Source organism: Lontra canadensis, unplaced genomic scaffold (assembly GCF_010015895.1).
Source record: "Lontra canadensis isolate GAN:19392208 unplaced genomic scaffold, GSC_riverotter_1.0 scaffold21, whole genome shotgun sequence".
In the NCBI taxonomy this organism is placed as follows: domain Eukaryota; kingdom Metazoa; phylum Chordata; class Mammalia; order Carnivora; family Mustelidae; genus Lontra; species Lontra canadensis.
The window spans coordinates 10,480,074-10,505,712 of NW_022631015.1; the positions used below are offsets into that span (position 1 = coordinate 10,480,074).

Below are 25,639 nucleotides of genomic sequence, written 5' to 3' on the forward strand. Positions count from 1 at the left end.
CTTGGGTTTACATTGTTAGGATTTCTCTGTGCTTCCTGGGTCTGGCTGTCTGTTTCCTTCTCCAGTTTAGGAATTTTTCAGTTATTTCTTCAAATAAGTTTTCCGCCCATTTCTTAACTCCTTCTGGGATCCTTACAATGCGAATGTTACTGTGGTTGATGTTGCTGAATTCCCTTAACCTATTCTCATTTTTCACTTTTTGCTGTTCAGCTTGGTTCTTTTCCATTACCCTGTCTTCCAGATCAGTGAATTGTTCTTTTGTCTCTTCTAATATACTACTGATTCCCTCTAGTTTTGTTTTTGTTGTTGCTTTGTTCCAGTTCTTGAGTTCTTCATCTGACTTGTTTCATATTTTCTATCTTTGTTGTTCTCATTCTCACTCTTAAGTCGAGTGAGTATTTCTATGGCCATTACTTTGAATTCTCTATTACATTACTTATCTCCATTTCTTTTAGCTCTTGGGCTGTGGTTTGTGTCCTGTTCTTTCATTTAAGACCTATTCTTGATTCCTCACTCTGTCTTTTTCTATATGTTAGGGAGGGATAGCTATGTCTTCTAGGCTAGAAAGTAGTTGCCTTGTATAGAAGTTCAGTGGTTCCCTGTAGTGTCATGCCCTCTGGTCATCAGAACCACACAAGCTGGGGTCTCTCCTATGTGGGCTGCATATACCTTACTGTTGAGATTAGCTGTGTTTTCACCCCAGTCAGCTCCATAGACCCACTATGCCTCCTGTGGGTACACTGGGCAGGGTTTGATCCACGCAGCATTGAGGGGCCTGTGTAAGGCCTCTGTGGGCTGGTAGGTGGACAAGGTCAGCAGTCGGTCTGGTTGTCTGGAATTAGCCTCTCTGTGAGTGTATCAGATGACCAGCCTTTCTCCCTGTGTGGCTCAGAGGCTTTCATTGGTGGATGGGATTGGCAGTCAGACTAGGTATGTGCAATCAGCCTCTTTGTTGCAAGCGTACCTAATGGCAGGGCTTTCTCCCTCTGTGATCAGTGGAAAGGCTTGGCTGCTGGAACTGTGGGCAAACTGGTGTGTGGGATTATTTCTTCCTTCTCTCCAGGGCAGTAGTCTCTTTAGAGTGGTGCTGGTTTCCCACTGGGGCACCTTGCATTGTGTGGTGGGGTAGGAGCCACTCTGTAAGGATGGCTTCTAAGGCAGGTGGGTTGGATGGGGCAGGTCTGTAAGGGAGCACTGGGGGTGGGGCCTGTGGTTCTAGCAAGACTGGGGGAGAGTGTCACTGCTGGCTCTAGTAAATGTCCAGCTACGTAAGCTGAGGGACAGGAAGAAAAATGGTGCCCACCAGCATTTTTGTATTTAGAGAAGTCTCCTAAAGATTCCTGCCCCCTACCACATACTGAGATTAGTAAATCAATTTCTTCAGTGTGTGCCCCCAGATACTTTTGAAACTGTTACTTTCATGCCGAGTCTCAGGACAGGTTATTATGCTGGCTTTTTGAGGGTGGAGACTCTTTCTTGGAATTCATGTTCTCTTAAGTTTTTTGTGATCAGTCACGTGCTTCTTAAATCTTCATTTCCAGAAGTAAGCACTTTTTAAAAAGTCCCTTTTCTGCTACCTAATGGCAGTGTTCCTCTTTCCCTTTTCTAAGGCTCTATTTGTTTTCTTTACTATGTAAATGAAAAGACAGGACACCCGATAGTTGCTAATTAACAGGTACATAAATGTTTTTAGGATCCTCTGCTGTCCATTTGGGCTGTGTTGAAATCTTCAAGTTTTAAACTGGCAGGCAAGTTGTTGGCACAGCTCTTAGCCAAACTTCTGATTTCCAGAGCTCATCCAGCAGTATCCATCTGGCTTTTTTTGATAGAAGAATCTTTTTTACTTCTATTTTTCTGCTTTGGGGTTTATACAGTCTCATGAGTTCTACGGGGGGTGAGTATATGACATGTGACAAAAACTATATGACATGTGACAAAAAAAATCTATATATCAAAATTGCACCTTTGAACCTATGAAAATAATGTTATGATCTTAACATAAATGTTCTCATTTTTCATAAATGTACTATAATTTTATATCTTAATGTGCATAAATGAAACCATAGTTTAATAAGCAGGATAATTAATATAATCAACATTATATAGTAATATCAATAATTATACTATTAAGTAGTATTATAAATACGGTTAGTAATTAATAATATTAACTCTAGTATTGATATTATATACAATAAGAGGATAATCACATACCCATTTCTTTTTACTATGTACTGACATAAATAACTGAAGCTTCTATAATTATGCTGTTTAATAAAGGTCAATACTTTGTTTAAACCCTGCTTTTGTTAGCATAAGACCTTTAAAATTTTTATTTTTGGAGAAATATACAATGTGAGAAACAAAACTACAGTAGCTATCCTTTGTATATCTGTCCCTCAGCCTGGATTAAAAAAAAATGTAGCTTTGCTTGAGACAAGGTAATCACACACAGCCACACTTTGTGTATGCTGCTCTTTTCCTCAATGAAGGTCTAAACGCTGCAAGTGTATTTTATCCTGTCTTATTGCCCAGACTGTCTCAATTTCTAAAATGTTCACTGCTCTCATGGTGTTTCCAGTCTTTGCCTCTTCCTGTTTTGTGGGAATCATTTCCTTATTCTTCGCATCCGTTTGATTTTTCTAAAATTATGCTTTCAGGGAAAATGCAGATTTTGGATTCCTTCATATTTACCTTAGGGTTTCTGGTGACAGAAAAGACTGTAAGTCATCTGATTCAACAGGAGGTGAGTTGCAAGTAACAAATCTGCTAACAGTTGCTCTAAAGGTCTTTGAGAGGGTTGTTCAATCGGCCTCCATGTTTCTTCCCTGTAAATACTTTCCCTGTCTCCAGGCTTTGAAAACTTTGAACTCCATTTTGCATGACATGCCTCAGGAAGAGCGAAGACGACTCCCTTTGTTGGAAGGCCCAAGTCGTCTTATGTAAGTGACCTTGTACTTGATTATGGGATGCTGTAAGGGTAAAAACTCTCTGGTTGTACTGCCTCTGTCTCTGTTCTCCTTAGACCTGATGCCTTCATTGCTTTCTTCAGTAAATGCTTTGTGCACCTGCTGTGCACAGGCTCTGCGCTAACAGTGACGGAGGACTAAGGGGAAAAAGCTAGACTTTGCTAAGTTCTTTCTTAATAGTATATTTGTCAAGTTTGTGAGCTGAGATGCTTTCTTGGGCTATAGGTTATTTTTTCCTCTGTGAATGTGAGTTAAATTAGTGCCTCATAGGAGATTGTTAAGAGTGTAGACTCTGGACCAGACTGCTGGGCTTCAGATCTGTTTTTGCCACCTCTCTTTGCTCACCTGTAAAGTGGAGCCAACTGTAATCCTTGATAGTTATTATACAGTTTGAATGAACTAACTCATTCAAAGTGATGACCATGTTACTTAGTAGCAAATGCTCAAAAGCTACCAACTTTCAGCTATGCCATTGGCATTTGTATTGCTTTTCAAAAATGGGGAAAAAAAAAACAGTGGATTTTTGTTTTTTTGATGGCCTAGTTATGACTATGTAGTTCTTGGGACATTGAAATTTAGGAGTAAGGTTGTAATGTGTGGCCGTGAAAAGCAGAACCAGCTCCCTACTCAAAATTTGAACCTAAATGTGTTACCGTGCTAGCCACCAACCAGCATCATTGACCTATTGTGGTATGCCGTCATTCACGTGACCTGCAGCCATGACGGAAGAGAGGAAGGGCAGCCAAGTCTGTCATATTATAGGCCTGAATGAAGTGATAGGGAACATGGAGCCCACTGCTGTCATGTTTGTTCATTTAACTAGTGTTTGCAGGATGCAGTTTTTCTACTGAATATTTCCTAAAAAAAAAAATCTAACTAGATTAAATTAACCATTACTCTTAATGTTATATTTAGAATTGGAGAACAACTGATCCGATGTTTTCTCCTAAATTTTCAAACTAATTGTATGGTCCTGCCTTACTGTGTGTCCTAAAAAGTCTGGAATGTTCCAGACTTAAGGTTAGATATAAAGTCTGCAAGCACAAAGTAGTGGTACTATTTTAAGGCAAGGTTTCTTAATAGTAACAAAGCAATCTGTTTATGAGAAATTGAACTACAAGATTTCTTGGCCAATCTATTTCTTAAAATGGGAGTTATTTGAGACATTAGAAGACCAGTATCATACTTGTTAGCATTTAACTGAAATTGTTATATAATGTGGGAATCTGTTGTTGGATGTAAGAGGGTTAATTTTTACATTATAATGCTAAAATTACCAGTTTTTAAAAGCTATTCAAGAGCTCACTGGAAGGACTCACAGCACCTACTGTAGCATTTCTTTCAGGTGTCAACTATGTTTTTAAAAAGATTTATTCAAAAAATATATTCATGCAAGTTGGTGAGAGGACTATAAAATTCCAGAATCTTAGGATTTGTTGATCTTCAGACATCCTCCAATTGAATTCCCTTTACAGAAGGAGCAATACTGCCTCTGAATGTATAAGAACTCTAGTCTCTTTTAAAAAATGTTTTTAAGTCATTAACTTTTCTTGACATTTAAGAAATATGTCAAGATGTATTCTTGACATTTAAGAAATTCTGATGCTGAGTTTGAAATAATTTAAAAAATACACATCTTGGTGGGTGGGTCTGGGGGCTGAGTCCAGCATCTGCCTTTGGCTCAGGTCATGATCCCAGGGTCCTGGATCAAGTCCCGTGTTGGGCTCCTGCTTAGAGGGGAGACTGCTTCTCCCTTTGCCCCTCTCCTTTGTTCATGCGTGTGCTCTCTCTACATTTTAAAAAATATACATCTTGGTTGTATTTTTATTTTTCAAGTGTTTGTCAGTGAAAATCCAACTGTTTCTTTAAGATATTATTTATTTTATTTGACAGCGAGAGAGACATGGAAGCAGGGTGAGTGGGAGAGGGAAAAGCAGGCTTCCTACCGAGCAGAGACGGACAGGTGGGGGGCGGGGGCAGCTCTATGCCAGGACTCTGGGATCATGACCTGAGCAGAAGGCAGATGCCCAACTACTGAGCCACCCAGGCACCCCTGCATCTTGGTTTTAAATTTTAATACCAATAGAATAAAGTTTTATGTACACTTCAGTAAAATGTTATTTATCTAAATGTTTCAGGAAAGACCTTGCAAGGACAATCTTGACTGTGGGTGGTAAGAATTGTTTAGAATTTTAAATATTAGAGTATTACATGTTGGACAATTGGGGGTTTTGTGAGCATCTTAGAACTATGGGTAAAAATTATGGTCAAGTTGAAAATAGGAAGAACACTTCACTTCTAATTTTATAAAGTTTTAGCATGCTGAAAGCCATAAAGAATAATTCATGAATACTCATTTCCTCACCAACCAGCTTAGTCAAATTCTAACATTTTGCCACATTTACATGGTCTTGGTTTTTTTGGTCTTTTGTTTTGTTGTTGGTTTTGTTTTTGTTTTTTTTCGTAAAATAAACCAGTTACATGTAAAACCTCTGGTGTACATGTCCCTGATCCCATTCTCCTCCCCACTGGTAGAGGTAATCCTTGCCTTGGATTTGTTTTTTCAATCAAAAGTATGTTCTTCTACTTCTATGTATTCATAAACCACATACACTATTTTTTCTAATTTTTATTTAAATTTTAGTTAACATACAGTATAATGGTTTCAGGAGTAGAATTTAGTGATTCATTACTTCATACATTGCTTTGCAAATTTTAAAAGCATTCTATAAATGTCCTCCTGTTGTACATATCTGGCTGCAGCTTACTTTTTATCCTTAAAATTACTTGAAATTTAAAGATGTTAGGTTTTATCAGTCATGAAGTATCAGTTTATTCTGATTTTATTTTTGTAATATTAAGACTGTTGGGGCTGTTTTGATGAGTGTTTTAATATAAAACATAAAATGTAGAAATGTTTTAATTGTTATATGCTGGCCTATTTAGATTTTCTGCTAATGTTAAATACTGAATTTAAGTAATGGTGCTTTAGGATACATATTACAATAATACAAAATACAAATAATACAAAATACATAGGATACATATTACAAAATACATGGGATACATATTACAATAATACAAAATACAAATAATACAAAATACAAATAATACAAAATACAAATAATACAAAATACAAATAATACAAAATACAAATAATACAAAATACAAATAATACAAAATACAAATATTACATATTTCTTAGAACAAGTGTTAATCTGTAGAACTCCTTTTTTTTTTCTTTTGCTTTATGCCCACCTCAGAATAACCTACCATTTTTTAATCTCTAGATTATGACCAGCAGGTTGCACTTTCTGAAGCATTGTGTAGACTGACCTTGAAAAAATCAAGGGCTGAGCTTGTTCATGAGTGGTTTGAAGATGATGTAATTGCTGAAGCTTTCAAAGAAATTAAAGATCGAGAATTTGAGACGGTGAGATTCCTGGTCATCAAAAGTCTACTTACCCAATACTTATTAAACATCCTCAGTGTTTTCTTCAACACTGGGCTCAGGGGAGGAGATTTTCTTAAATTAAGAACTGATTAAGTGAATAAGGAGCCATTCTTAAGCTTCCTATTTCTCATTTATGTGAAATGATCTGAGGACTGAGCAGAATATCTGTACCAAATATGGGCATACAGATTTTTTTTTTAAAGGTAATTTGGACTGGAGACAGGTGATGTGAATATGATGGACCCAGCCCAAGAAAATGTCATGGGGGGGAACAAATTTCAGTGAATCTCAGATGGTAGGAGAGCTAGAGAAAATGTGCATTTCAGCCTTGTACAGAGCAGCTGGGGCAATGAGGGGAGGTTGAAATTGGCATGGGGTGAACTAGTTGGAGGAGTATTATGGGCAGTTGTGCTTTGAACCATCAGGCCTCTCTATTTTAGAGGAATAGTAATTTCCAGTGTTTTCCATGCAGTCTGGGTTCATGGTGATTATACCCCCAAATAGCACAAAAATAGGTTATAGTTTGCTGCATATTCACCTTCATCCTAAAATAGCTCAAATGGTTTTCCTCTTCTCTCTAAAAGTTCTTACAATGAAGGTTAGGTCCTTTAGGAAAAAGTAAAATTCTTAGTAACCATGCTCGTGTTGGACCAAGCTTTTCTGGTCAAAACCACTATGCAATTAGAATTTTATTAAATCTGAAGTTTTAAATATACTTAAAATATTAACTTTGAGCCTACTGACAGATAGGTAGTAGTTGTTTAACCAGTATTGATTTTTGATGGAAATGGAAAGACTATAAGCCTCTGGTTTGAGTCTACCTCCATGGCTTACATGATGCACGCACTTTGGTAAGGTAGTTGACTTATGAAGCCTCAGTGTCCTTACCTGTGAGATAGGAATAAAACCCACCTTAAAGCTATGAGAACTGAATGAGAGAAACCAGTGTGTCTGGGATGTTGTAGACTCAGAGGTTAGTTCCCTTTTTCCTCTTCGTTATCCCCTCGTGGTCAAGGAAATTCCACGAAAATCAGTCAAAAGTAACATTTCTCAAATCCTTTCCCCTATAGAGCCATTGTCTTCTTAATGGAACTACTTTTAGGTCAAGGCTTACATAGCTGCTGTCTATTTAGTGCTGCATAAAGATGTGGATTGTAAGGAGGGATTACAATATTCAATCCTCCCTAAGAAAAGGGACAAAAACCTGGATTGGTGTCTGTTCAGCTTTAGTATTTTGGAGGCAACAAATTTACCTTCTTCCTGGCTTCCGGGTAGGAGAACTCTCTAACAATAATCCTTATTCTCAGAACCTGTGTGAGAAGAGAGAAACCAAGAAGGAATGGGGTAGAGAACTCTTGATGATGAAAATTGGCAATGGATAATGCTCCCAGAATAAACCCGAAATGTATAAGCTTATGGGTTTGTGGTTGACTCGTCCTGGGTAGATATTAACAAGATGGATCCCCAGTGGATTAGCATATAAACTGTAATCTAGGTCACTAGTTAAATGTATTTCTTTTCCCTTCAACCCAGTGAAATGTAACTGTGCACATAAACTTTGGAAACTTAAAGCATTCCTCAGCTGAAAATCTCCTGGCTGGGGGTTTGGATCTGAATTTGGGTCTGAAGTTTCCCCTTTCTAACACAGTGTATTGTTTTAATTAACCTGTAATAATGAATCTTGGTGGAACCCTGTGATGTACTGGATCCTGGGAATTCAGAAGCAAACCCTAGTTTCTACAAGCTGGTAAAAAAATGGTAAAAGCTTTTTTTTTCTTAAAGTTTGCATTATTTCTTTGAAGGATAGTAGACGGTTTCTCAATTACCTAAATAACCGACTTGGTGATAAGAAAAGGTAAGTATGTCTCTGGGTGTCATTTTATTTTGAAAATATCTAATATTAGAAATCTAGGATCCGTTCTATTTCAGGAGAGAATAGAAAATACGTAACTTATCACTACTAGATTATCCATTGAATAGAAATGTCAGGAGATTAGATCCATTCTCCGTAGTGATTCATTTGTATGTGTTTAAAAATTACCTCTATCAGGTTTTTTTTTTTTTTACAATATTTACTTATGCTTTGGAATATATTTAACATGTTCCCTAGGAGATTTTATGAAATGATTTTATTTGAAGATTTTAAGTCTGTAAAGATAGGTTTATTACAAAGTGTTCTTGATGAGAATTTGCTAAGTGCACTCCTTTCATTGTAATCTGGCCCAGCAACTAGGCAGAGATAGAGTATTAGTAAGCCTGGCTGGTAGACCAGTAAACTGGACTTGTATACTAGCCAGATGGAGACTGGAAATCTCCCCAGAGTAGTATCCATTTGTAGGTTTGAGACCCTCTTTCATACTTTATGCAAAGAGATTTAATCATATACCCTAGATAAAAATGCTTGTTATATATGTGTAAGTTGTGTTGTGTATCCGCCCATATTATATTTTCTACATTGTGAAATGTTTTGCAGGGTCTATTCATTTCCGTGTATTGCTGCTTTTGCTGATGGGCATGAGGTATGTTCATCTCTGGGGCTATGAAAGTGGCATATATGGGTCTCATAGACCCTAACTTAGGTATACATACTTAGGCCAAACTGCTCTCCCTAAAAGAAGGGCTTTTTAGGAAAGGAAGCTTATTTCTTTTAGAGGTCTCCATTCCAAAGCCTTTCTTTGCCTGTCTTCTCTCCTGCTCTAACTGGGATGCATTACTAATAAGTTTAAGGGTTCTATTGTTAATGCCAGATACAGGAATTTTAGGGTTGATACTGTGTTCATGAGATCTATTACAGGAATCTGGCATTATTTTACCCTATTTATTTTATTTTATTATTTTTACCCTATTAGTGGATACCATTATTCATGCCTGTATTGTAAGGAAAAGAACCATTCCCTTGATTCTTTCCATTTGATGCTCCCCACCTTATCCACAGAAATTGGGGGCTGTCTTTTCACAAGATATTTCTACGTTGTATTTTACAGTCAAAGGGTGAGTGGTTTCTTTTTACCACCTTCTTCAGTTTCTAAATGAACAAGGTCCACCCACAGCATCTTCACAGGGGATACATTCTTCAAAGACCTATGAACCTTGACTCAGCTGAGGTTTCCTGGACCTTGTCATCAAAATGTCCTCAACCGTTTCCTTGCTTTGGGTTTAGAGGCTGTTTCTCAGCCTCTGTGAGCTGAACCTTTAACTCCTGACTCTACCACAAGTTTCTTCTCCCTAGGACTGATTTTACTAGCCTGATTGATTTCTGTATCTCTATTTTTATTCCTCTGGTTATCTGAAGTTTCCAGTATCTGCTTGGTGGTAGATTTTTTTTTTTTTTTTTTTTTTTGGACTTCTAAATTTTCATCAGCTTCAACATGGCCCTCAACTGGCTTCCCATAACATAGATTATAGTTAAAGCCTTCATTCAAAGAAATAAGCACATATGATGGAAAGTTGCCCAAGAAATGCCATTTTCAGAAAAGCAAGTGGTCTATTGTTTTTTCCCAGTCTTAAGATAACTCTTCATATATTTCTGATATGTCTAGAAAACATCTGGGAGGAAACAAAGACATTGTTAATCTTTCTCTGGAAAGATACCAAGTTGAAGGGCAGAGAAGGAGACATTGACTGTTTCTATAAACAATGTGGTTTGAAGCTTTTTTTTCCTATAAGCACCTATTTATTTTACAATCAATTAAAATGAAGGTAATTTGAAATCTTCACATTTTAGCTCTAATGGATATAGTAAGGTAGATGGCAAATAATCGCTTATATTTGATAATACCTCCTTTTCTTAAAGTTTCCATTTCTATGCAGTATTTCTATTGTTTCTGCTTCAATATAGGACTACTTTCTTATAATTCTCTCAGGGGGGAAATATGTGAATAGAGTCCTCTGACACATTTAAACATCTTTCAAATGTTAAACTAAGGATAGTGGTTGTGGTTTTTTTTTTTTTCCAGAAATACCTTAGTTATATGAAGTTAAGACCTTCCTCCTGCTTTGCAGAAGTAAGGCAATAAAGACCTCCTACAGTATTAAAGTAGTGTTTTTCCAAGAAAAGCAGAAGTTGTTTTTAGTGGACTAATTTCCCTCTGACTCTTTAACAGTATATGTACACAATTCATGTTGAAATTACATCTTACAGATGAGAAAACCAGAAGATGAAAAACTAGAGAAATTTTGGATTGACTTCAACCTCGGAAGTCAGAGTGTCACTTTTTATATAGACAATAGTAAGGTAACTGTGTTTAATTCCTACTTAAACCAAGTGCTTAGAGATTGTTTATATGCAAATACATTATGTGCTCATGAACGTAACTTATTTTTTTCCAGAGTGCTCTATGGGACTCAGTAAGACTTTTGAAGGAAGCAGTGGTTAATTTCAGCGTACTAGGTAAGATAATTCTAAACCACTCCACATTTAGTTCTGATTCTAGAGCAGACTTTGTCCTTTGAGGTAGGAGGGAGATGGTATAGTGTGATGGAAGGAACACTGCTCAGGACCAGGGTGCAAGGGTACAAGGTTGAGGACTCCTTCACTTTGTGACTTCAGGATTCAATTATTTTCCTGAGTTTTTTTTTTTTATTGTAAAAATAGTTATAGTCACTCAGAAACTTCAAAACAGAATCACCATGTGAGAGCAATTTCACTTCTAGATATCAGACTTGAAAACAGATGGACATACCGATGTTTGTTGCAATATTATTCAATCGCCAAGAGGTAGAAGTGACCCAAATGTCCATCTAATGGTGAATAAGGATGGAATATGATCCAGCTTTAAAAGGAAAGTCTGGCACATGCTACAATAAGGATGAACCTTCAGGACATTACACTACGTGAGTAGGCTAATCAAAACACATATCCTATCATTACATTTATGGATATCTCTCAAAGTGATAGAGACAGGAAGTAGAGTAGGGCCTGTGGGGAGAAGGAAATGGGGAGCTGCTGCTTAACGGATAGAGTTTTAGATCTGCAAGACACAATTCCAGAGATCTGTGGTTCAACAATGTGAATACACTTAATGCTACTGAACTATATATTTTAGAGTGGTTAACATGGAGAATGTTTTATGGCGGGAGAAGTTGGGAGAAGGAGAGCAGGTACTTAAAACCGGAACAGGGAAAGCATCTCAGGCTGACTCCATGCTGTGCACGGAGCATGACGTGGGGCTTTCTCGCCACTGTGAGATCATGACCTGAGCTGAAACCAAGAGTTGGATGATGCCTAAATGACAGAGCCTGCCCCCAGGTGGTTTTCCTGCCTCGTCTCCAGAAGCAGTCCATGCCCTCTAGGCTCTATCACAGCCAAGACCAGTGACCTTTAAAACTCCAGACTTTTAAAGCCCTGCTGGTTGCCAGACCTCACAAAATTCAGCCCTTCTCATTTTCCAAGCCAATGACTTTGGAGAAATGTTTTCCTTGTGTGTTCTCCTGTGTACTCCCTTGCCTTTCATTGAGACCAGCTCTCTCCCCTCCACAGCACCAGAGATCCATACTTCCTACTTTCTTCAGTGTGACCTCTTCTCTCCCTTTAGTTGTGGCATTTATTCTGTCCATCCTCAGAACAACTTTTGGGGTATTCAGGATGATTTGATAGTTATCTAGTCATGTTTGTGGGATGAAATAAGCCTACAGTCCTCCTATTCATTCCACCACCATCTTTTCTCAACAATGTGCCTTCATAACCTCATTCCTCAGATCCTGGAGGGAAGTACCCAGTACACCTCCAGGGGCCACACAAGGAGGTCAAGGCAGAGTGCAGACAGATCACAAGTCTTTGTTTTCAGGTCTATTTTGTCTGATAGAAATATTGTTAGCTTTCTTTTCACATCCATTTGCATGACAAATAATTTTCCATCCCTTCACTTCTAATCTGCATGTATCTTTAGATCTGAAATGAGACTCTTATAGGCAGCATATAGATGTGTCTTGCTTTTTTATCTGTTCCGTCACCGTCTTTTGGCGTGTTTAGTCCATTTACATTCAAAGATTTACTGATAAGTATGTACTTATTGCCATTTTGTTACTTGTTTTGTGGTTATTTAGTTCTTTGTTCCCTTCTTGCTCTTTACTGTTGGCTGGCTTTTTGGAGTCCTATGCTTGGATTCCTTTCTCTTTATTCTTTGTAAATCTGTTACTGGTTTTCGATTTGTGGTTACCATTGAGTTTATAACCTCTTATACATATAATAATCTATACTTGGGCAATGGTCGCTTAAGTTTGAATCCATTCTTTACTCCTCTACCCGCCCCCACCCCCGTGTTTTAGGTAGATGGTGTTATACTAACATCCTCTTACTTTATGAATCCCTTGACTGATTTTTATAGAGGTACCAAGTTTTACTGCTTTTATATTTCTTGCTTGTCGCGGCCAGCGCGACAAATCGACCAGGGTCGAGAGGGTAAGAGGATGCTGAAAAGAAATTAAGAGAGAAAGAGATGGGTCAGGAGGAGCACCAAGGAGGATGTCCAGTAGTGCTGATTTTATTCAAGGCTGTGAGGCATTATATAACTAACAGAAGCAATCATAAGAAAAGTATCTATTTTTAGCTGATTACTAAAGAGTTTGCAACAAGCACAGGAAATCCTTCAAGCTTTCCCATTATCAATTTCCCAAGCACCAATAGCAGACCCTCTAGCGCCAGATGTACGGACTTCAAGGCCACCCAAGACACAGTTTATGTAAGCACAGCACAGTCTTACAGTGGTGTAGTCTATAGCCCGTGCAAGGATAGCAAGGACCAGCCAAGAACTTCTGACCCCCGCCAAATCGTCTCTATCTGACTAGCGAACGTGTGGGAAGTCACGTAGGTGAGCGCACAACACATAGCACAGACCCTTTCTCAGGGCTGCTCGACTTTATCGACCTAAGCCTTCTGTTCCACTATTCAGCCTTTAAAGGAGGCACAAGTCAGGGCTTGGTTTGGTTCTCATCTAAGCCTTACCGTGGCCTCCCACACTTGCTTCTCTTACTCTTATTGCCTTTCGTTTCCACTCAATGTCCTTAACATTTCTTGTAAGACAGGTTTAGTTGTCATGAATTCCTTTAACTTTTGTTTCTGAGAAACTTTTTAGCTCTCCTTCTATTCTAAATGATAGGCTTGCTGGATAGTGTGTTCCTGGTTGCAAGATTTTTCTTTTTTTTGATCAATGTCTGTCTGTCTTTTTTAAAGATTTTATTTATTTGACAGAAGCACAGCGAGAGAGGGAACACAAGCAGGGGAAGTGAGCAAGGGAGAGGCAGGCTTTCTGCTGAGCAGGATGCCCAATGCAGGGTTCTATCCCAGGACCCTGGGATCATGCCCTGAGCTGAAGGCTGTCACTTAATGCTTAGTGACAGAGCCACCCAGGTGACCCAGGATTTTTCTTTTAGCACTTTGAGGGAGCCAGAGGGAGTTAATGATATATTCAAAGTTTCTCTGAAAAATCAGCTGATAGTCTTATGGTGTTTCCTTTGTTTGTAACTGTCTTCTCTTGCTGTTTTTAAAATTCTCTTTATATTACTTTTTGCCATTTTAACTGTATATCTTGTTGTGGACCTCACTGGGTTGATTTTTGTTGGTGATTGTATGCCTCTTGGATCTGGGTATGTATCCTTCTCCAGAAGAGGGAAATTTTCAGCTATTATTTCTTCATATAGGTTTTCTGTCCTCTTTTCTTCTGGGAATCTTATAATGTAAATGTTACACTTGGTAGTATTGATGTGTTTCCTTAGTCTATTTTCACTTTATTTTTCTCCTATTCCACTTGATAGCTTTCAGTCAAGTGGAATAGGAATAGGTCATTGACCTAAATAGGAATAGGTCATTGACCTATTCTCCTTTTAGTATGTTTATTCCATCTAGTATATTTTTAATTTCAGTTACTGAGGTCTTTATCTCTGATTCTTTGTTTTGTCTCTTTGTTGGTGGTCTCACTGAGGTCTCCCACTCTTTTCTCAAAACCAGGGAATATATTTCTGGCCATTACTTTAAATATTCTATCAGGAATATTATCTATTTCATTTAGCTCTTGCTATAATTTTGTTCTTTCATATGAGACGTATTCCTCTCTCATTTTGTCTGTCTCTTTCTATGTGTTTTGAGAGTCTGCTATGCCTCCTGCTTTTGGAAGTAGGGGCATTATGAAGAAAAGGTCCCGTACTGCCCCGCAGTGCAATGTCCCCTGTTCACTAGAACCTGACACTTCATGAACATCCCCCTTATTTGTTGCACGTGTCCTATTGTGGCTAAGCCACATTCGCATTCAGTCCATTTGTCTGCAGTGGCTCTGCCTGTTGTGGCAGGGTTTAGTCCCTGGGTTTTTAGTGGGTCCATCTGGGGCTGCCTTGGGCTTAAATTGAGTCAGACCAGGGGTCTGGGAAATGACATAGTACCAAATTGCAAGGCTCTTTCCCTGTGTTGTATTCTGAGAAGATTTCATTGGTTGGAGAGGCCTTGCAGTCAGACTAGATGCCTGTCTCTCCTGCCCCCATGGCTCAGGCCCACCGTGAGCCTGGTATACGCGGTCATCTTTCCCTCTACCTAGAGCAGGAGTCACTTTAGGGTGGTGGTGGCTCCTGTAGCAGCTGCTTGCACACTGCCAGGCTTGTGATACGTCCTTGGATGTGCTCAGCCACAGACCTATTGGAGTGAGCAGGTCCTGGGGAGAACGCAGGAGTGGGGTGTGTGGTGCCATTGAGTCAGACATATTTAAAATCTTACAGTAGCCTATTAAAAAGTCCAAAAGTAGATTGATTTCAAAATACTATATTTCAAAAAAATTTCACCCGGTATATCCTAAATATTAACATTTTAACACATAATCGCTTTAACAAGTGAGATCTTCTGCCTGCTCTTTTTTGTGTGTGAAGTCATCACAAACTGGTGATATGTTTTATGCTTCTGGCACATGAGTTTGCACTAGCCATGTTTTTGGTGTGTGGGGGCCACAGGTCCAGACCCATGTGTCTCATTCTTTCTTCTTCTCTTCATTCTCCTCAATGCGTGACCCTTCGTTTTGCCTGTTCTTTTGGGCAGTTTGTTTTTCTTTCCTGCAGCTTGGGACTCAGCTTGTAGTTACTGTGGCTCATTGTTGAACTCCTCATGAATTTTGGTCAAAACGGTTTCCTGAAACCAATTACTATTTGTTGGTAGAGAGCAGGTGTCCTGGTAAGAGGCCCTCAAGGAGACTGTTGTCGTCGGAGACACCGGTCCCTCTGGGCACACAGGAGCCTCCTCCTTAAGTAGAGTCTGTTGAAATGAAGGAGGGTGATTCCGTTTTTGTGTATGGGGAATAGTGATTTTTATTTTGAATTTTCAGAAGTGAAGGACATCGGAGAGAATGGGAATGAATCTTGTTTAATATATTGGGGGGTAAAATACCTGCTATAGGTGAATGCTTTGTATTAAAAAAAAAATGCTCCTTACAAATCAGATTGAATTCTATAGACATCAAAACCATTTCCGAGGTTTTGATTCCAAAGTTCTGCTGTTAAGGTAAGTTACTTCCTATCTTTGAAGATCAAACACAGTCCTATTGTGTATATTTGTATGTATAAACACACACACAAAGGTGAATCTAACAAAAATAATTTCAAAGTAACTTCATTTAATACAATCTTTCATCTTACTGCAGAAAATCTGAACTGACAAATATCCCAGTGAAGTTATAGAACTTAATTTTTTTATTATGTTGATATGCATATGCATACTTTGTTCTTTTTTGTTGATAGAAACTGAAAATAGGAAGATCCTCATTATTTGCCTGAAGAAACCTATTAATATTGACAACAAAGAAGTGATGAAAATAGAGGTCCACTTTGATTCGCAATTCAACATATCACAAGCTTCCATTGAAGCTTTAGGAGAAGACAGACAGGTGGCAGATATAGTTCTTGATTATTTGAAAATGTTTTCGTGTGTTTTTTTCCTGTTTCTACCTTGCTTGTTGGGTTTTGATGTGAACATTTGCTCAAGCAGATAGCTTAATCTTTGGAATATCATGTAATGAGAGTTGAGAGTCGGGGTTCTAATCCCAGTTCTTTCCATAGATCATTGCCTTAGGTCAGACACAAAGTCTCTTTTTACCTCAAAAGGCTTTAAACCATTTATTGTGAACCGTTGAAAATTTTCTAGGATAACATGCCTACCTCGCCACATTCTTCCTGAAGTTTTGAGGGTACTTGCTGTGGGCTTCTCAGCATTTCCTTCTCTTCCTCTAATCCTTGAGAACTGAAGGGAATCACTAGAAATAACATCTCTTAAGGAGTTTTTCTAAAGTTTGGTCTCCTGGTCTTCAGGTGAAATGGCCCGCTACTCTTCAAGAATGCTATGGCCTCCATATCACTCATTATAATGTATCCTATTTACATGCAAGAGCACAATGCCGTGGGAACACCTGGGTGGCTCAGATGGTTAAGCTTCTCCCTTTGGCTCAGGGTGATTGCAGGGTCCTGGGATCAAGTACCTCCGCAGGGAGTCTGCTTCTCCCTCTGCCTGACATAATTTACCCTGCTTGTGTGGGATCTTTCTATGATATATAAAATCTAAAAAAATAATAATTTAAACCCTTAAAAATGTGCAATGCCTTTATCACAGATGGCAGGCAGAGCAAAGATATTTGTGATTTAAAAAAAAAAAAAAGGACCTAAGATACTGTGGTAGTGGCCATTAGGAGGTTGAGTTAAGCGATCAGAGAACTGAAGGAAGAAGGCTGGGGCCCATTTCCTTTTGGCACTGAGTTGTACATGAAAACATGTTATAGTCTATTAAGTGCTCTGTAGCAGAGTTTCCAAATCCTCACTACATGAAAAGACCATTTCATGGATGGAATGAGAAATAGAGTAGAATCAACCACTTAATTAAAAAAATACTTCCTATATCATGTTACATATGAATTGGTCTAACACTGATGCTAGACTGGCTGAGACCCCAAAAGGGAGGACCTCCAACTCCAACTCGGCTTTATGGGAGGATGAATTCAAGAACAAGTCTTGTAGAGAAAGGGACAAAGAATTATCAAGTCTAGAAGTAAGAAAGGAGCTCATTCACAGACAAAATAGTTTCTTCTCCCAGACGAGGAAGCAGACCTTCCCACCACACCCCCATTGCCTCTGATGAAGGGTTTTATATGTTTAAAATTAACCAGATAGAGAGGGACTTTCTAAATTTGGGTTTATCATTTACAGTTGGCAATAAGATTAACTTCTTTTCTAACTTATATTGTGTTCTGAGCCTTAAGTTTTCCTTAACAAAAATGTTCAGTTTACTCCTCTTTTAAAGATCATGTGGATTTTGGCTTGCATTTTAGATGTTGCCTGACCAGACAAGAAGCTCCTCAGAACTTTCTAGTAAATTTGAGAAAGAAGACCTTGACGTTCCTAGCACCCTTGAAAGAGAGACAGGTATATTGGGAAATAAAATTTCTTACTCTGAATTCCTTTTGAAAACAATGATAAAACCTTACTTGGAAGAGGTCACTGCAAGCCTGTGGTGTGGGAGAGCAATTAGTATACCATTGTACCTACAGAGAACAAAGCTGCTAGCCACCTTGAATCCTTTTCCCTACCCAATATATTGTCTTGTGGGTCAAATGGAAATGACAAAGGAGAAAAAGAGTCATGGCTGTGGCTACCCACAAAGCTGACCTGCACAGATCCTGTATCTATTAGGAGTTAATCTCAAAGCCATTTCTCAAAGTCCCATAAATTTTGGATTCGGAAGTTTAATGCAGAATGTAACTACCGGCTCTTACCAATAGATGGCGATGTACCTACAGTGTGGGGTCCCATGGAGAGCAATTAGAGAATACGTTCACCAGGGTGTATGGTTACTGTTACTACTTTTAATGCTCTGTTCTCTGTGTATAGACCAGAAAGAAGAATCCACCAAGCTGGCAGAGTTAATGAGTGCCAGAGATGACCAATGCCCAATAACTCTCCCCTTAAATGACCAGTCTGAGCCTGTCGTGAGTATGGGATGCTGGGTACCAGATTCTGAACTGTGTCTGCCAGGATGCAGACAGGTAGAAGCCACTTCTCCTGGCTTGTCATTTATTTTTTTTCCCCTAACCAACCATTTCTCCCTTTTTTGGACTATCCTCTCCTTTAGATAATTTTTGCCTGACATGTTTATGTGTTCTCTTCTTTGACACAGCTTGGCTGTCTTTAGAATGTGTGACTTGGCTGGCTCTGCCTCCTTCCTTCACTTTGAATCTAGAGACCAAGATATAGGGAAAGGAGGTCCCTTTCCTTACTAGATATAGGAACTTGGAAAAATTAATACCACTGAGTCTGAGGCTTCTTATCTATAAAATGGAGGTAATAACTCCTTTAAACTGTAGCCCTTAGATACTCTACATCCTGTTTTTAATCCTAACCTACTGTTTGGCATATATAGGTATCCAGACCAGTCCTCATTTTCTTATTTGATTACATGGATATTACACAGAAATGTAACATAGTGTGTTTGGTACTGACAAAACTCCTGAGGGCAGATACATCAATTTTTTGAAATCGCCAACAGTCATTAGGAATCCAGTCTAATGAGTAAAAACCCAGTATCTTCGTATTTAGAAATGCTTTTCTTTGGATATGTAAAGTGACTCTAAAAGAACTTTAAAAGAGGGACTTCAAAGTCACCATATTTTTTTTTCTACAGCAAAGAAATACAGCAGATAGTTCACCTGAAAAATGGAAACCAGATGACCTACAAGGTCAGCTTTGAAAAAAAACAAAAAACAAAACTAAGACTTGAGTAGTATACTTACATATTTACTTGAAGCTTAACCATTTTTGTTTTGAATTTTCATGATTGGAAGTCACTTCAAAAGATTCCTCAGATTTACAAGAACCATCAGTAAAAATTCAGGATCCTAAATTAAATGACAAATCCAGGTATGTGACTTTCAAAGTTATTAAACCATGTTGATTGCTATTAAGGTGACCAGATAATGGATAAGTCAACTGTCTTTCCATCTTTGCTGCATCTGGCCACACCCCACACAAGGACAGAGCATTGTGTGCAGTGTTCTGTGGAATGATTTGAGTAGTGTTGGGATGTTCTCCTGACCTACAGATCTTTACCAGTATACCCCCAGTGATACATTTGATGTATTCCCAGCTAGGAAACACCTATCACCCGACATTGTTTTGCTACTTTTCCATGTAGGTCTATGAAGAATGGGTCATAAGACAAGTAATTCCTTATAGCTTTATATAGAGACAACTGGAATAAAATAAACTGTGCATATTTAAAGTATGTCATTTGAGTTTTTAACCTATGTCTATACCAAGGACAGTCACTACAATCAAGATAATGTACCTATCCATCATCTCCAAGATGTTCTTGCCCCTTCGAAATCCTTCTGTCCTGCCCTTTTTGTCCCCCTTACTTGCCCCCTTGCAATCACTGATTTTTGCCATGATAGATGAGTTTGCAATTTAAAAAATCTGATATAAATGAAATCCAAGTATATAACTTTTTCCTACCAGCTTCTTTAGTTCAGCACAATTATTTTGAGATTTATCCATATGTATATCACTAGTTCATTCTTCTAAATTGCCAAGTAATAGTTGCTTCATGGATATACCACTGTTTGTCAATCCATTCACCAGCTGGTGGCCATTTTGAAGTTCCAGTTTTTTGTTATAAGGAAAGCATTTGGGATCGTATATAACCCTTTGTATGGACGTGGATTTTCTCTTGAGTAAATACATAGGAGTGGAATGACTGGATCATTGTTGGTGTATGTTTACCTTCTAAAAAACACTGCCAAAATGTTTCCTAAAGTGGTTAAACCATTTATCATTCCCACCAACGGTCTTTGAGAGTTCTAGTTGCTCATAGTCTTCCTAATACTTGGTAATGTTAATCTTTTTAATCTTAGCCCTTCCCGCAGAAATGTAATGATATTTCATTGTGGTTTTAATTTGCATTTCTGTAATGACTAATGATATTGAACATCTTTTCATGTGTTTATTTTCCATCTTTATCTCGGGTAATAGATCTTCAAATTTTTCACTATTAAAAATGATTTGCTTTAAGTGTTCTTTATATATTCTATATGTAAGTCCTTTTATTAGGTATGTTTAAGCTTTTCTCTCTCTAGGGCTTAACTTTTTTTATTTTTATAAGTCTTTTTTTAATCTTTTATAGCTATTGAAGGCCTCATGTACATAGCTAATACAACTTGTTAGACACCTAATAACCTTTACTAAATGCATTGAATTCCATATATTCAGTCTTCACCATATCCCTAAGGAATATATTTTCACCTCCGTTTGCTAAAGGAGGACATGAGGACAAAAGAACTTACTCAAGGACATATCCCTAGAAAGTGCTGGCTTAACTATAACATATCTTTAAAGAACAAAAGTTCTTAGTACTCATTAAGCTCAATTGATTTTTCCCAATTCATTTTTTTCTTCTATACTTTATGCTTTTTTTGTGATGTGCTTAAGAAATCTTAGGCAAACTCATGATCAGTTTCCCTACATTTTCTTTGTTTTAAATTTTTTTCAGTGTTCCAAGATTCATTGTTTATGTACCACACCCAGTGCTCCATGCAATACATGCCCTCCTTAATACCTGTCACCAGGCTCACCTAACCCCCTCCCCCCTCCCCTTCAAAACCCTCCATTTGTTTGAGTCCACAGTCTCTCATGGTTCATCTCCCCCTCCGATGTCCTCCAATTCACTTATCCTTTCCTTCTCCTAATGTCCTCCATGTTATTTGTTATGCTCTACAAGTAAGTGAAACCATATGATAATTGACTCTCTCTGCTTGACTTATTTCACTCAGCATAATCTCTTCCAGGCCCGTCCATATTGATACAAAAGTTAGGTATTCATCCTTTCTGATGGAGGCATAGTACTCCATAGTGTATATGGACCACATCTTCCTTATCCATTCATCCGTTGAAGGGCATCTTGGTTCTTTCCACAGTTTGGCGACCGTGGCCATTGTGGCTATAAACATTGGGGTACAGATGGCCCTTCTTTTCACTACATCTGTATCTTTGGGGTAAATACCCAGTAGTGCAATTTCAGGGTCATAGGGAAGCTCTATTTTTAATTTCTTAAGGAATCTCCACACTGTTCTCCAAAGAGGCTGCACCAACTTGCATTCCCACCAACAGTGTAAGAGGGTTCCCCTTTTTCCACATCCTCTCCAACACACATTGTTTCCTGTCTTGCTAATTTTGGCCATTCTAACTGGTGTAAGGTGGTATCTCAATGTGATTTTAATTTGAATCTCCCTGATGGCAAGTGATGAACTTTTTTCATGTGTCTGATAGCCATTTGTGTCTTCATTGGAGAAGTGTCTGTTCATGCCTTCTGCCCATTTTTTGACATGATTATCTGTTTCGTGTGTGTTGAAATTGAGAAGTTCTTTATAGATCCTGGATATCAGCCTTCTGTCTGTACTGTCATTTGCAAATATCTTTTCCCATTCCGTGGGTTGCCTCTTTGTTTTGTTGACTGTTTCCTTTGCTGTGCAGAAGCTTTTGATCTTGATGAAATTGGACAGCTATATGTAGAAGAATGAAACTTGGTCATTCTCTTACACCATACATAAAGATAAACTCGAAATGGATAAAAGACCTCAACGTGAGACAGGAATCCATCAGAATCATAGAGGAGAACATAGGCAGTAACCTCTTCAATATCAGCCACAGCAACTTCTTTCAAGATAATGTCTCCAAAGGCAAAGGAAACAAAAGCAAAAATGAACTTTTGGGTCTCCCGTCAGTTTTGCTTGGGTTGAGTCGTCCTGCCCCCCTATCAAGGGGTTGGATTCTGTGGAAACTGGTTTTTCAGGCTTTTGTTCTCTGAAGGTTTTTGTTCTTTGGCTGCTTTTTTGGGCTTTTCTGAGGTTTAGTGGAAAGCAAACTGTCTACACCCAAATCGGTCTCAGAAGCCTCAGTCTGCTTCCTTCTGGGTGGTCCAGAACACACAGACTCCCCCTCTGCAAACTCAGCTGAACAGCACAACCTCTTACAGGTAGTGTGCACCCCCAGCCATTACCATCCCAGTGGTCACCTGAGGCGCCTGCCTATCTCTGCACCTATGCTACTAAAACCACAAGCAATATTGGTCTGAGGAGCCTGCTTTCAGTGGCAGTGGCTGCCTTTGCCGGGACTGCTGTCTGGGGTCCAGGCCCATGCAGGGTGCACTCAGACCCTGGGTTTGCACAGTTTGAGGAAGGCTGTTGCTAAGAGATCCCGACCAGAGATCACGCTGGGTTCACTCAGGCATGGGCTGGGAGTGTTCAGACCCTTGGGCCGGTCGTGGAAGGGTGCAGTCCTAGAGACTGGCAGCTGGCGCCCACACCAGGCTTTCTTAGGTGCGGGCAGAAGGGGGAGTGCACCCAGCTGAGTAGTGGTGCAAACAGTGGAAAGCCTGGAGCTCAGGGACCACAGTCTGGAGGCTCCACAGCATGTTCTCTGGCACAGGTGTTTGCCGTCAGGGGCCATCCTAGGTCCGTGGGCTTAAGCACGTGCCTGTGACCGCCTGATTCCACCAGTTGCCCTTTAAGATCTTTTGCTCTTTTTGAGTGCTTTTAACCAGACTCTAAGTTAATGCTAGTTCCCAACTACAGGGCACTTTCGTATTGGGGTATTACTTTCCAATGGGTTGCTTCTGGTGGCTCCCTTCCCCTTTTGCTTATCCTCCGATATCAGTCTGAACGTTCCCACTCTGCTTTACCTCTCCACTGGTGTCTTCTGCCCCCGTAGAGATCAGAAGTGTATAATCCTACTCAGGCTGGTTTCATGGGTGTTCAGAGTGTTCTGGTAGATATTTAGCTCACTTTAGGGGACCGGTTGAAGCAGGGTCTCCTACTTCTCTGCCATCTCTCATTTTCTTTCTTCCCTACATTTTCTTCTAGGAGTTTTACAATTTTAGATCTTATTTCAGCTAACATTTTATGTTAATTTTTGTATCGTGTGAAAGGTTGTTCCCCCCCATCCCCATTTCTTGCATATGGCTGTCCAAATATTCCAGATCATTTACTGAAACAATTATTTGTCCCCCATTGAGTTTTCTTGGAAACTTTGAAGAAATCATTTGACTGTATATGTGTAGCTCTGTTTCTGGACTGTGTACAGTCATGGTTTGGAGATACTGAAATTCAGTTCCAGATCAGCATAATACAAATATTGCAACAAAGCAAGTCAAATGATTTGGCTTCCCAGTGCATACAGAGGAAAGGATTATATTATCTTGTAGTCTATTAAGTATGCAGTAGCATTCTATCTAGACACACACTTGTATATACTCTCAAAATACATTCTTGCTTAAAAATGCTATTTGAGCTTTCAGTGAATCCTAACCTTTTTGCTGGTAGTAATTCTTGCCTCTGTTGATTCCTGCTGCCTGGTCAGAGTGGTGGTTGCTGAAGGTGGGGTGACTGGTAATTTCTTCAGATAAGGCAACAATGAAGTTCACCACATTGACGCTTCCTTTCATGAACAATTTTTCTGTAGCATGAGATGCTCTTTAATAGTTTACTCATGGTAAAACTTCTCTCAAAGTTGGAGTCAGTCCTCTTAAATCCTGTTATGTTATTAGCTAAGTTTATGTTATATTCTAAAACCTTTGTTGACACCTCAAGAATCCTCATAACATCTTCTCTATGAATTGATACCATCTCAAACCACCTTTTTTCATCCATAAGAAGCAACAACTCCTCTGCTCAAATTTTATCATGAGATTCCAGCAGCTCAGTCCCATCTTCAAGCTCCACTTCTAATTCTCTTGCTCTATCCACCACATCTACAGTTAATTCTCCACTAGAATCTTAAACCCTTCAAAGTCATCCATGAGGAGTGGAATCAGCTTCTTCCAAACTCCTGTTAATGTTGATCTATTAACCTCTTCCCATAAATCATAAATGTTCTTACTGGCATCTAGAATGGTGGATCCTTTTTAGAAGGTTTTCAATGGACTTTTCCCAGATACGTCTGAGGAGTCAATATCTGTGGCAGCCATAGCCTTATGAAATACATTCCTAAATGAAACTTAAGTAGAAATGAGTCCTTGATCCATGGGCTTCAGAAGGGATATGGTTAGCAGGCCTCAAACAGCATTCATCTTGTTGCCCATGTCCACCAGATCTCTTGGGTAACCAGGCACACAGTTAGTGGGCAGTAATATTTTGAAAGGAATCTTGTCTTCTTAGCAGCAGCTCTTAACAGTGGGCTTAAAATGTTCAGTAAACCACATCGTGAACAGATGTGCTGTCATCCAGGCTTTGTTGTCCCATTTATAGAACATGAGCGGAGTAGATCTAGCATCATTCTGAAGGGCTCTGGGATTTTGGAGTGGTAAATGAGCATTGCCTTTAAGTTAAAGTCAGCAGCTCCATTCTCCCTAACAAGAGACTCCGCTTGTCTTTCAAAGCCAGGCATTGAGTTTTCTTCTCTAGCTATGAAAGTCCTAGATGGCATCTTCCAATTGAAGGCTGTGTGTCTACATGGAAAATCTGTTTAGTGTAGCCACTGTCAGTAACTATTTTAGCTAGATCTTCTAGATAACTTGCTGCAGCTTCTACATCAGCACTTGCTGCTTTACCTTATACTTTTATATTATGGAGTTTTTTTTTTTTTTTTTTTTTTTTTTCCTTAAATCTCATGAACCGACTTCTAGTAGATTCCAACTTTTCTCCTGGAGCTTTCTCAGCTCTCTAAGCCATTATGGCTTAAAGGAATGCTGTGGCTTGTTTGATGTTCTATCCAACCATTAAAACTTTATATATGCAATAAAGCTGTTTTGCTTTTTTTGGTTGTAATTGCCATACAAATCTATAGAAATTTTAGGTATACAGCATAATGCCTTGACATGCATATATTACAAAATGATTACCATAGTAAGCTTAGTTAACACAAAGCTTCTCATAAAATTACAACTTTTTTCCTTGCAGGGAGAACTTTTAGGATCTACTCTTAGCAATTTTCAAATATACCATATCTACGTTACATCCCCTGTATTTCTTATAACTAGAAGTTTGAAACTTTTGATCACTTTCATCCACTGTTGACCCCTATCCTCCCAACTCCCATCATTAGTGATCACAAAACTGATACTCTTTTCTATAAGTTTGGTAAGTTTTTTAAATTCAAGTATAATTAATATACAGTGTCCTATTAGGTTCAGGAATAAAATATAATGATTCAACAATTCTATACATTTCTTAGAGCTCATCAAGATAACCGTTCTCTTAACTCACTTCGTTTCACC

General features: G+C 38.8%; 1 protein-coding gene across 1 annotated transcript in view; it reads left to right on the forward strand.

Annotated features, from left to right (window-relative positions):
* Positions 1 to 25,639, forward strand: part of SYCP2L (synaptonemal complex protein 2 like) — a 94,795-nt gene that overhangs the window by 19,355 nt on the left and 49,801 nt on the right. The window contains exons 8-19 of the mRNA XM_032861422.1: positions 2,658 to 2,743; positions 2,851 to 2,939; positions 5,105 to 5,139; positions 6,257 to 6,399; positions 8,223 to 8,275; positions 8,894 to 8,939; positions 10,562 to 10,654; positions 10,750 to 10,810; positions 16,132 to 16,277; positions 17,709 to 17,802; positions 18,268 to 18,369; positions 19,218 to 19,293. Of these exons, the coding sequence (XP_032717313.1) occupies positions 2,658 to 2,743; positions 2,851 to 2,939; positions 5,105 to 5,139; positions 6,257 to 6,399; positions 8,223 to 8,275; positions 8,894 to 8,939; positions 10,562 to 10,654; positions 10,750 to 10,810; positions 16,132 to 16,277; positions 17,709 to 17,802; positions 18,268 to 18,369; positions 19,218 to 19,293 (1,024 nt within the window). The remainder of the gene's footprint in view (positions 1 to 2,657; positions 2,744 to 2,850; positions 2,940 to 5,104; positions 5,140 to 6,256; positions 6,400 to 8,222; positions 8,276 to 8,893; positions 8,940 to 10,561; positions 10,655 to 10,749; positions 10,811 to 16,131; positions 16,278 to 17,708; positions 17,803 to 18,267; positions 18,370 to 19,217; positions 19,294 to 25,639) is intronic.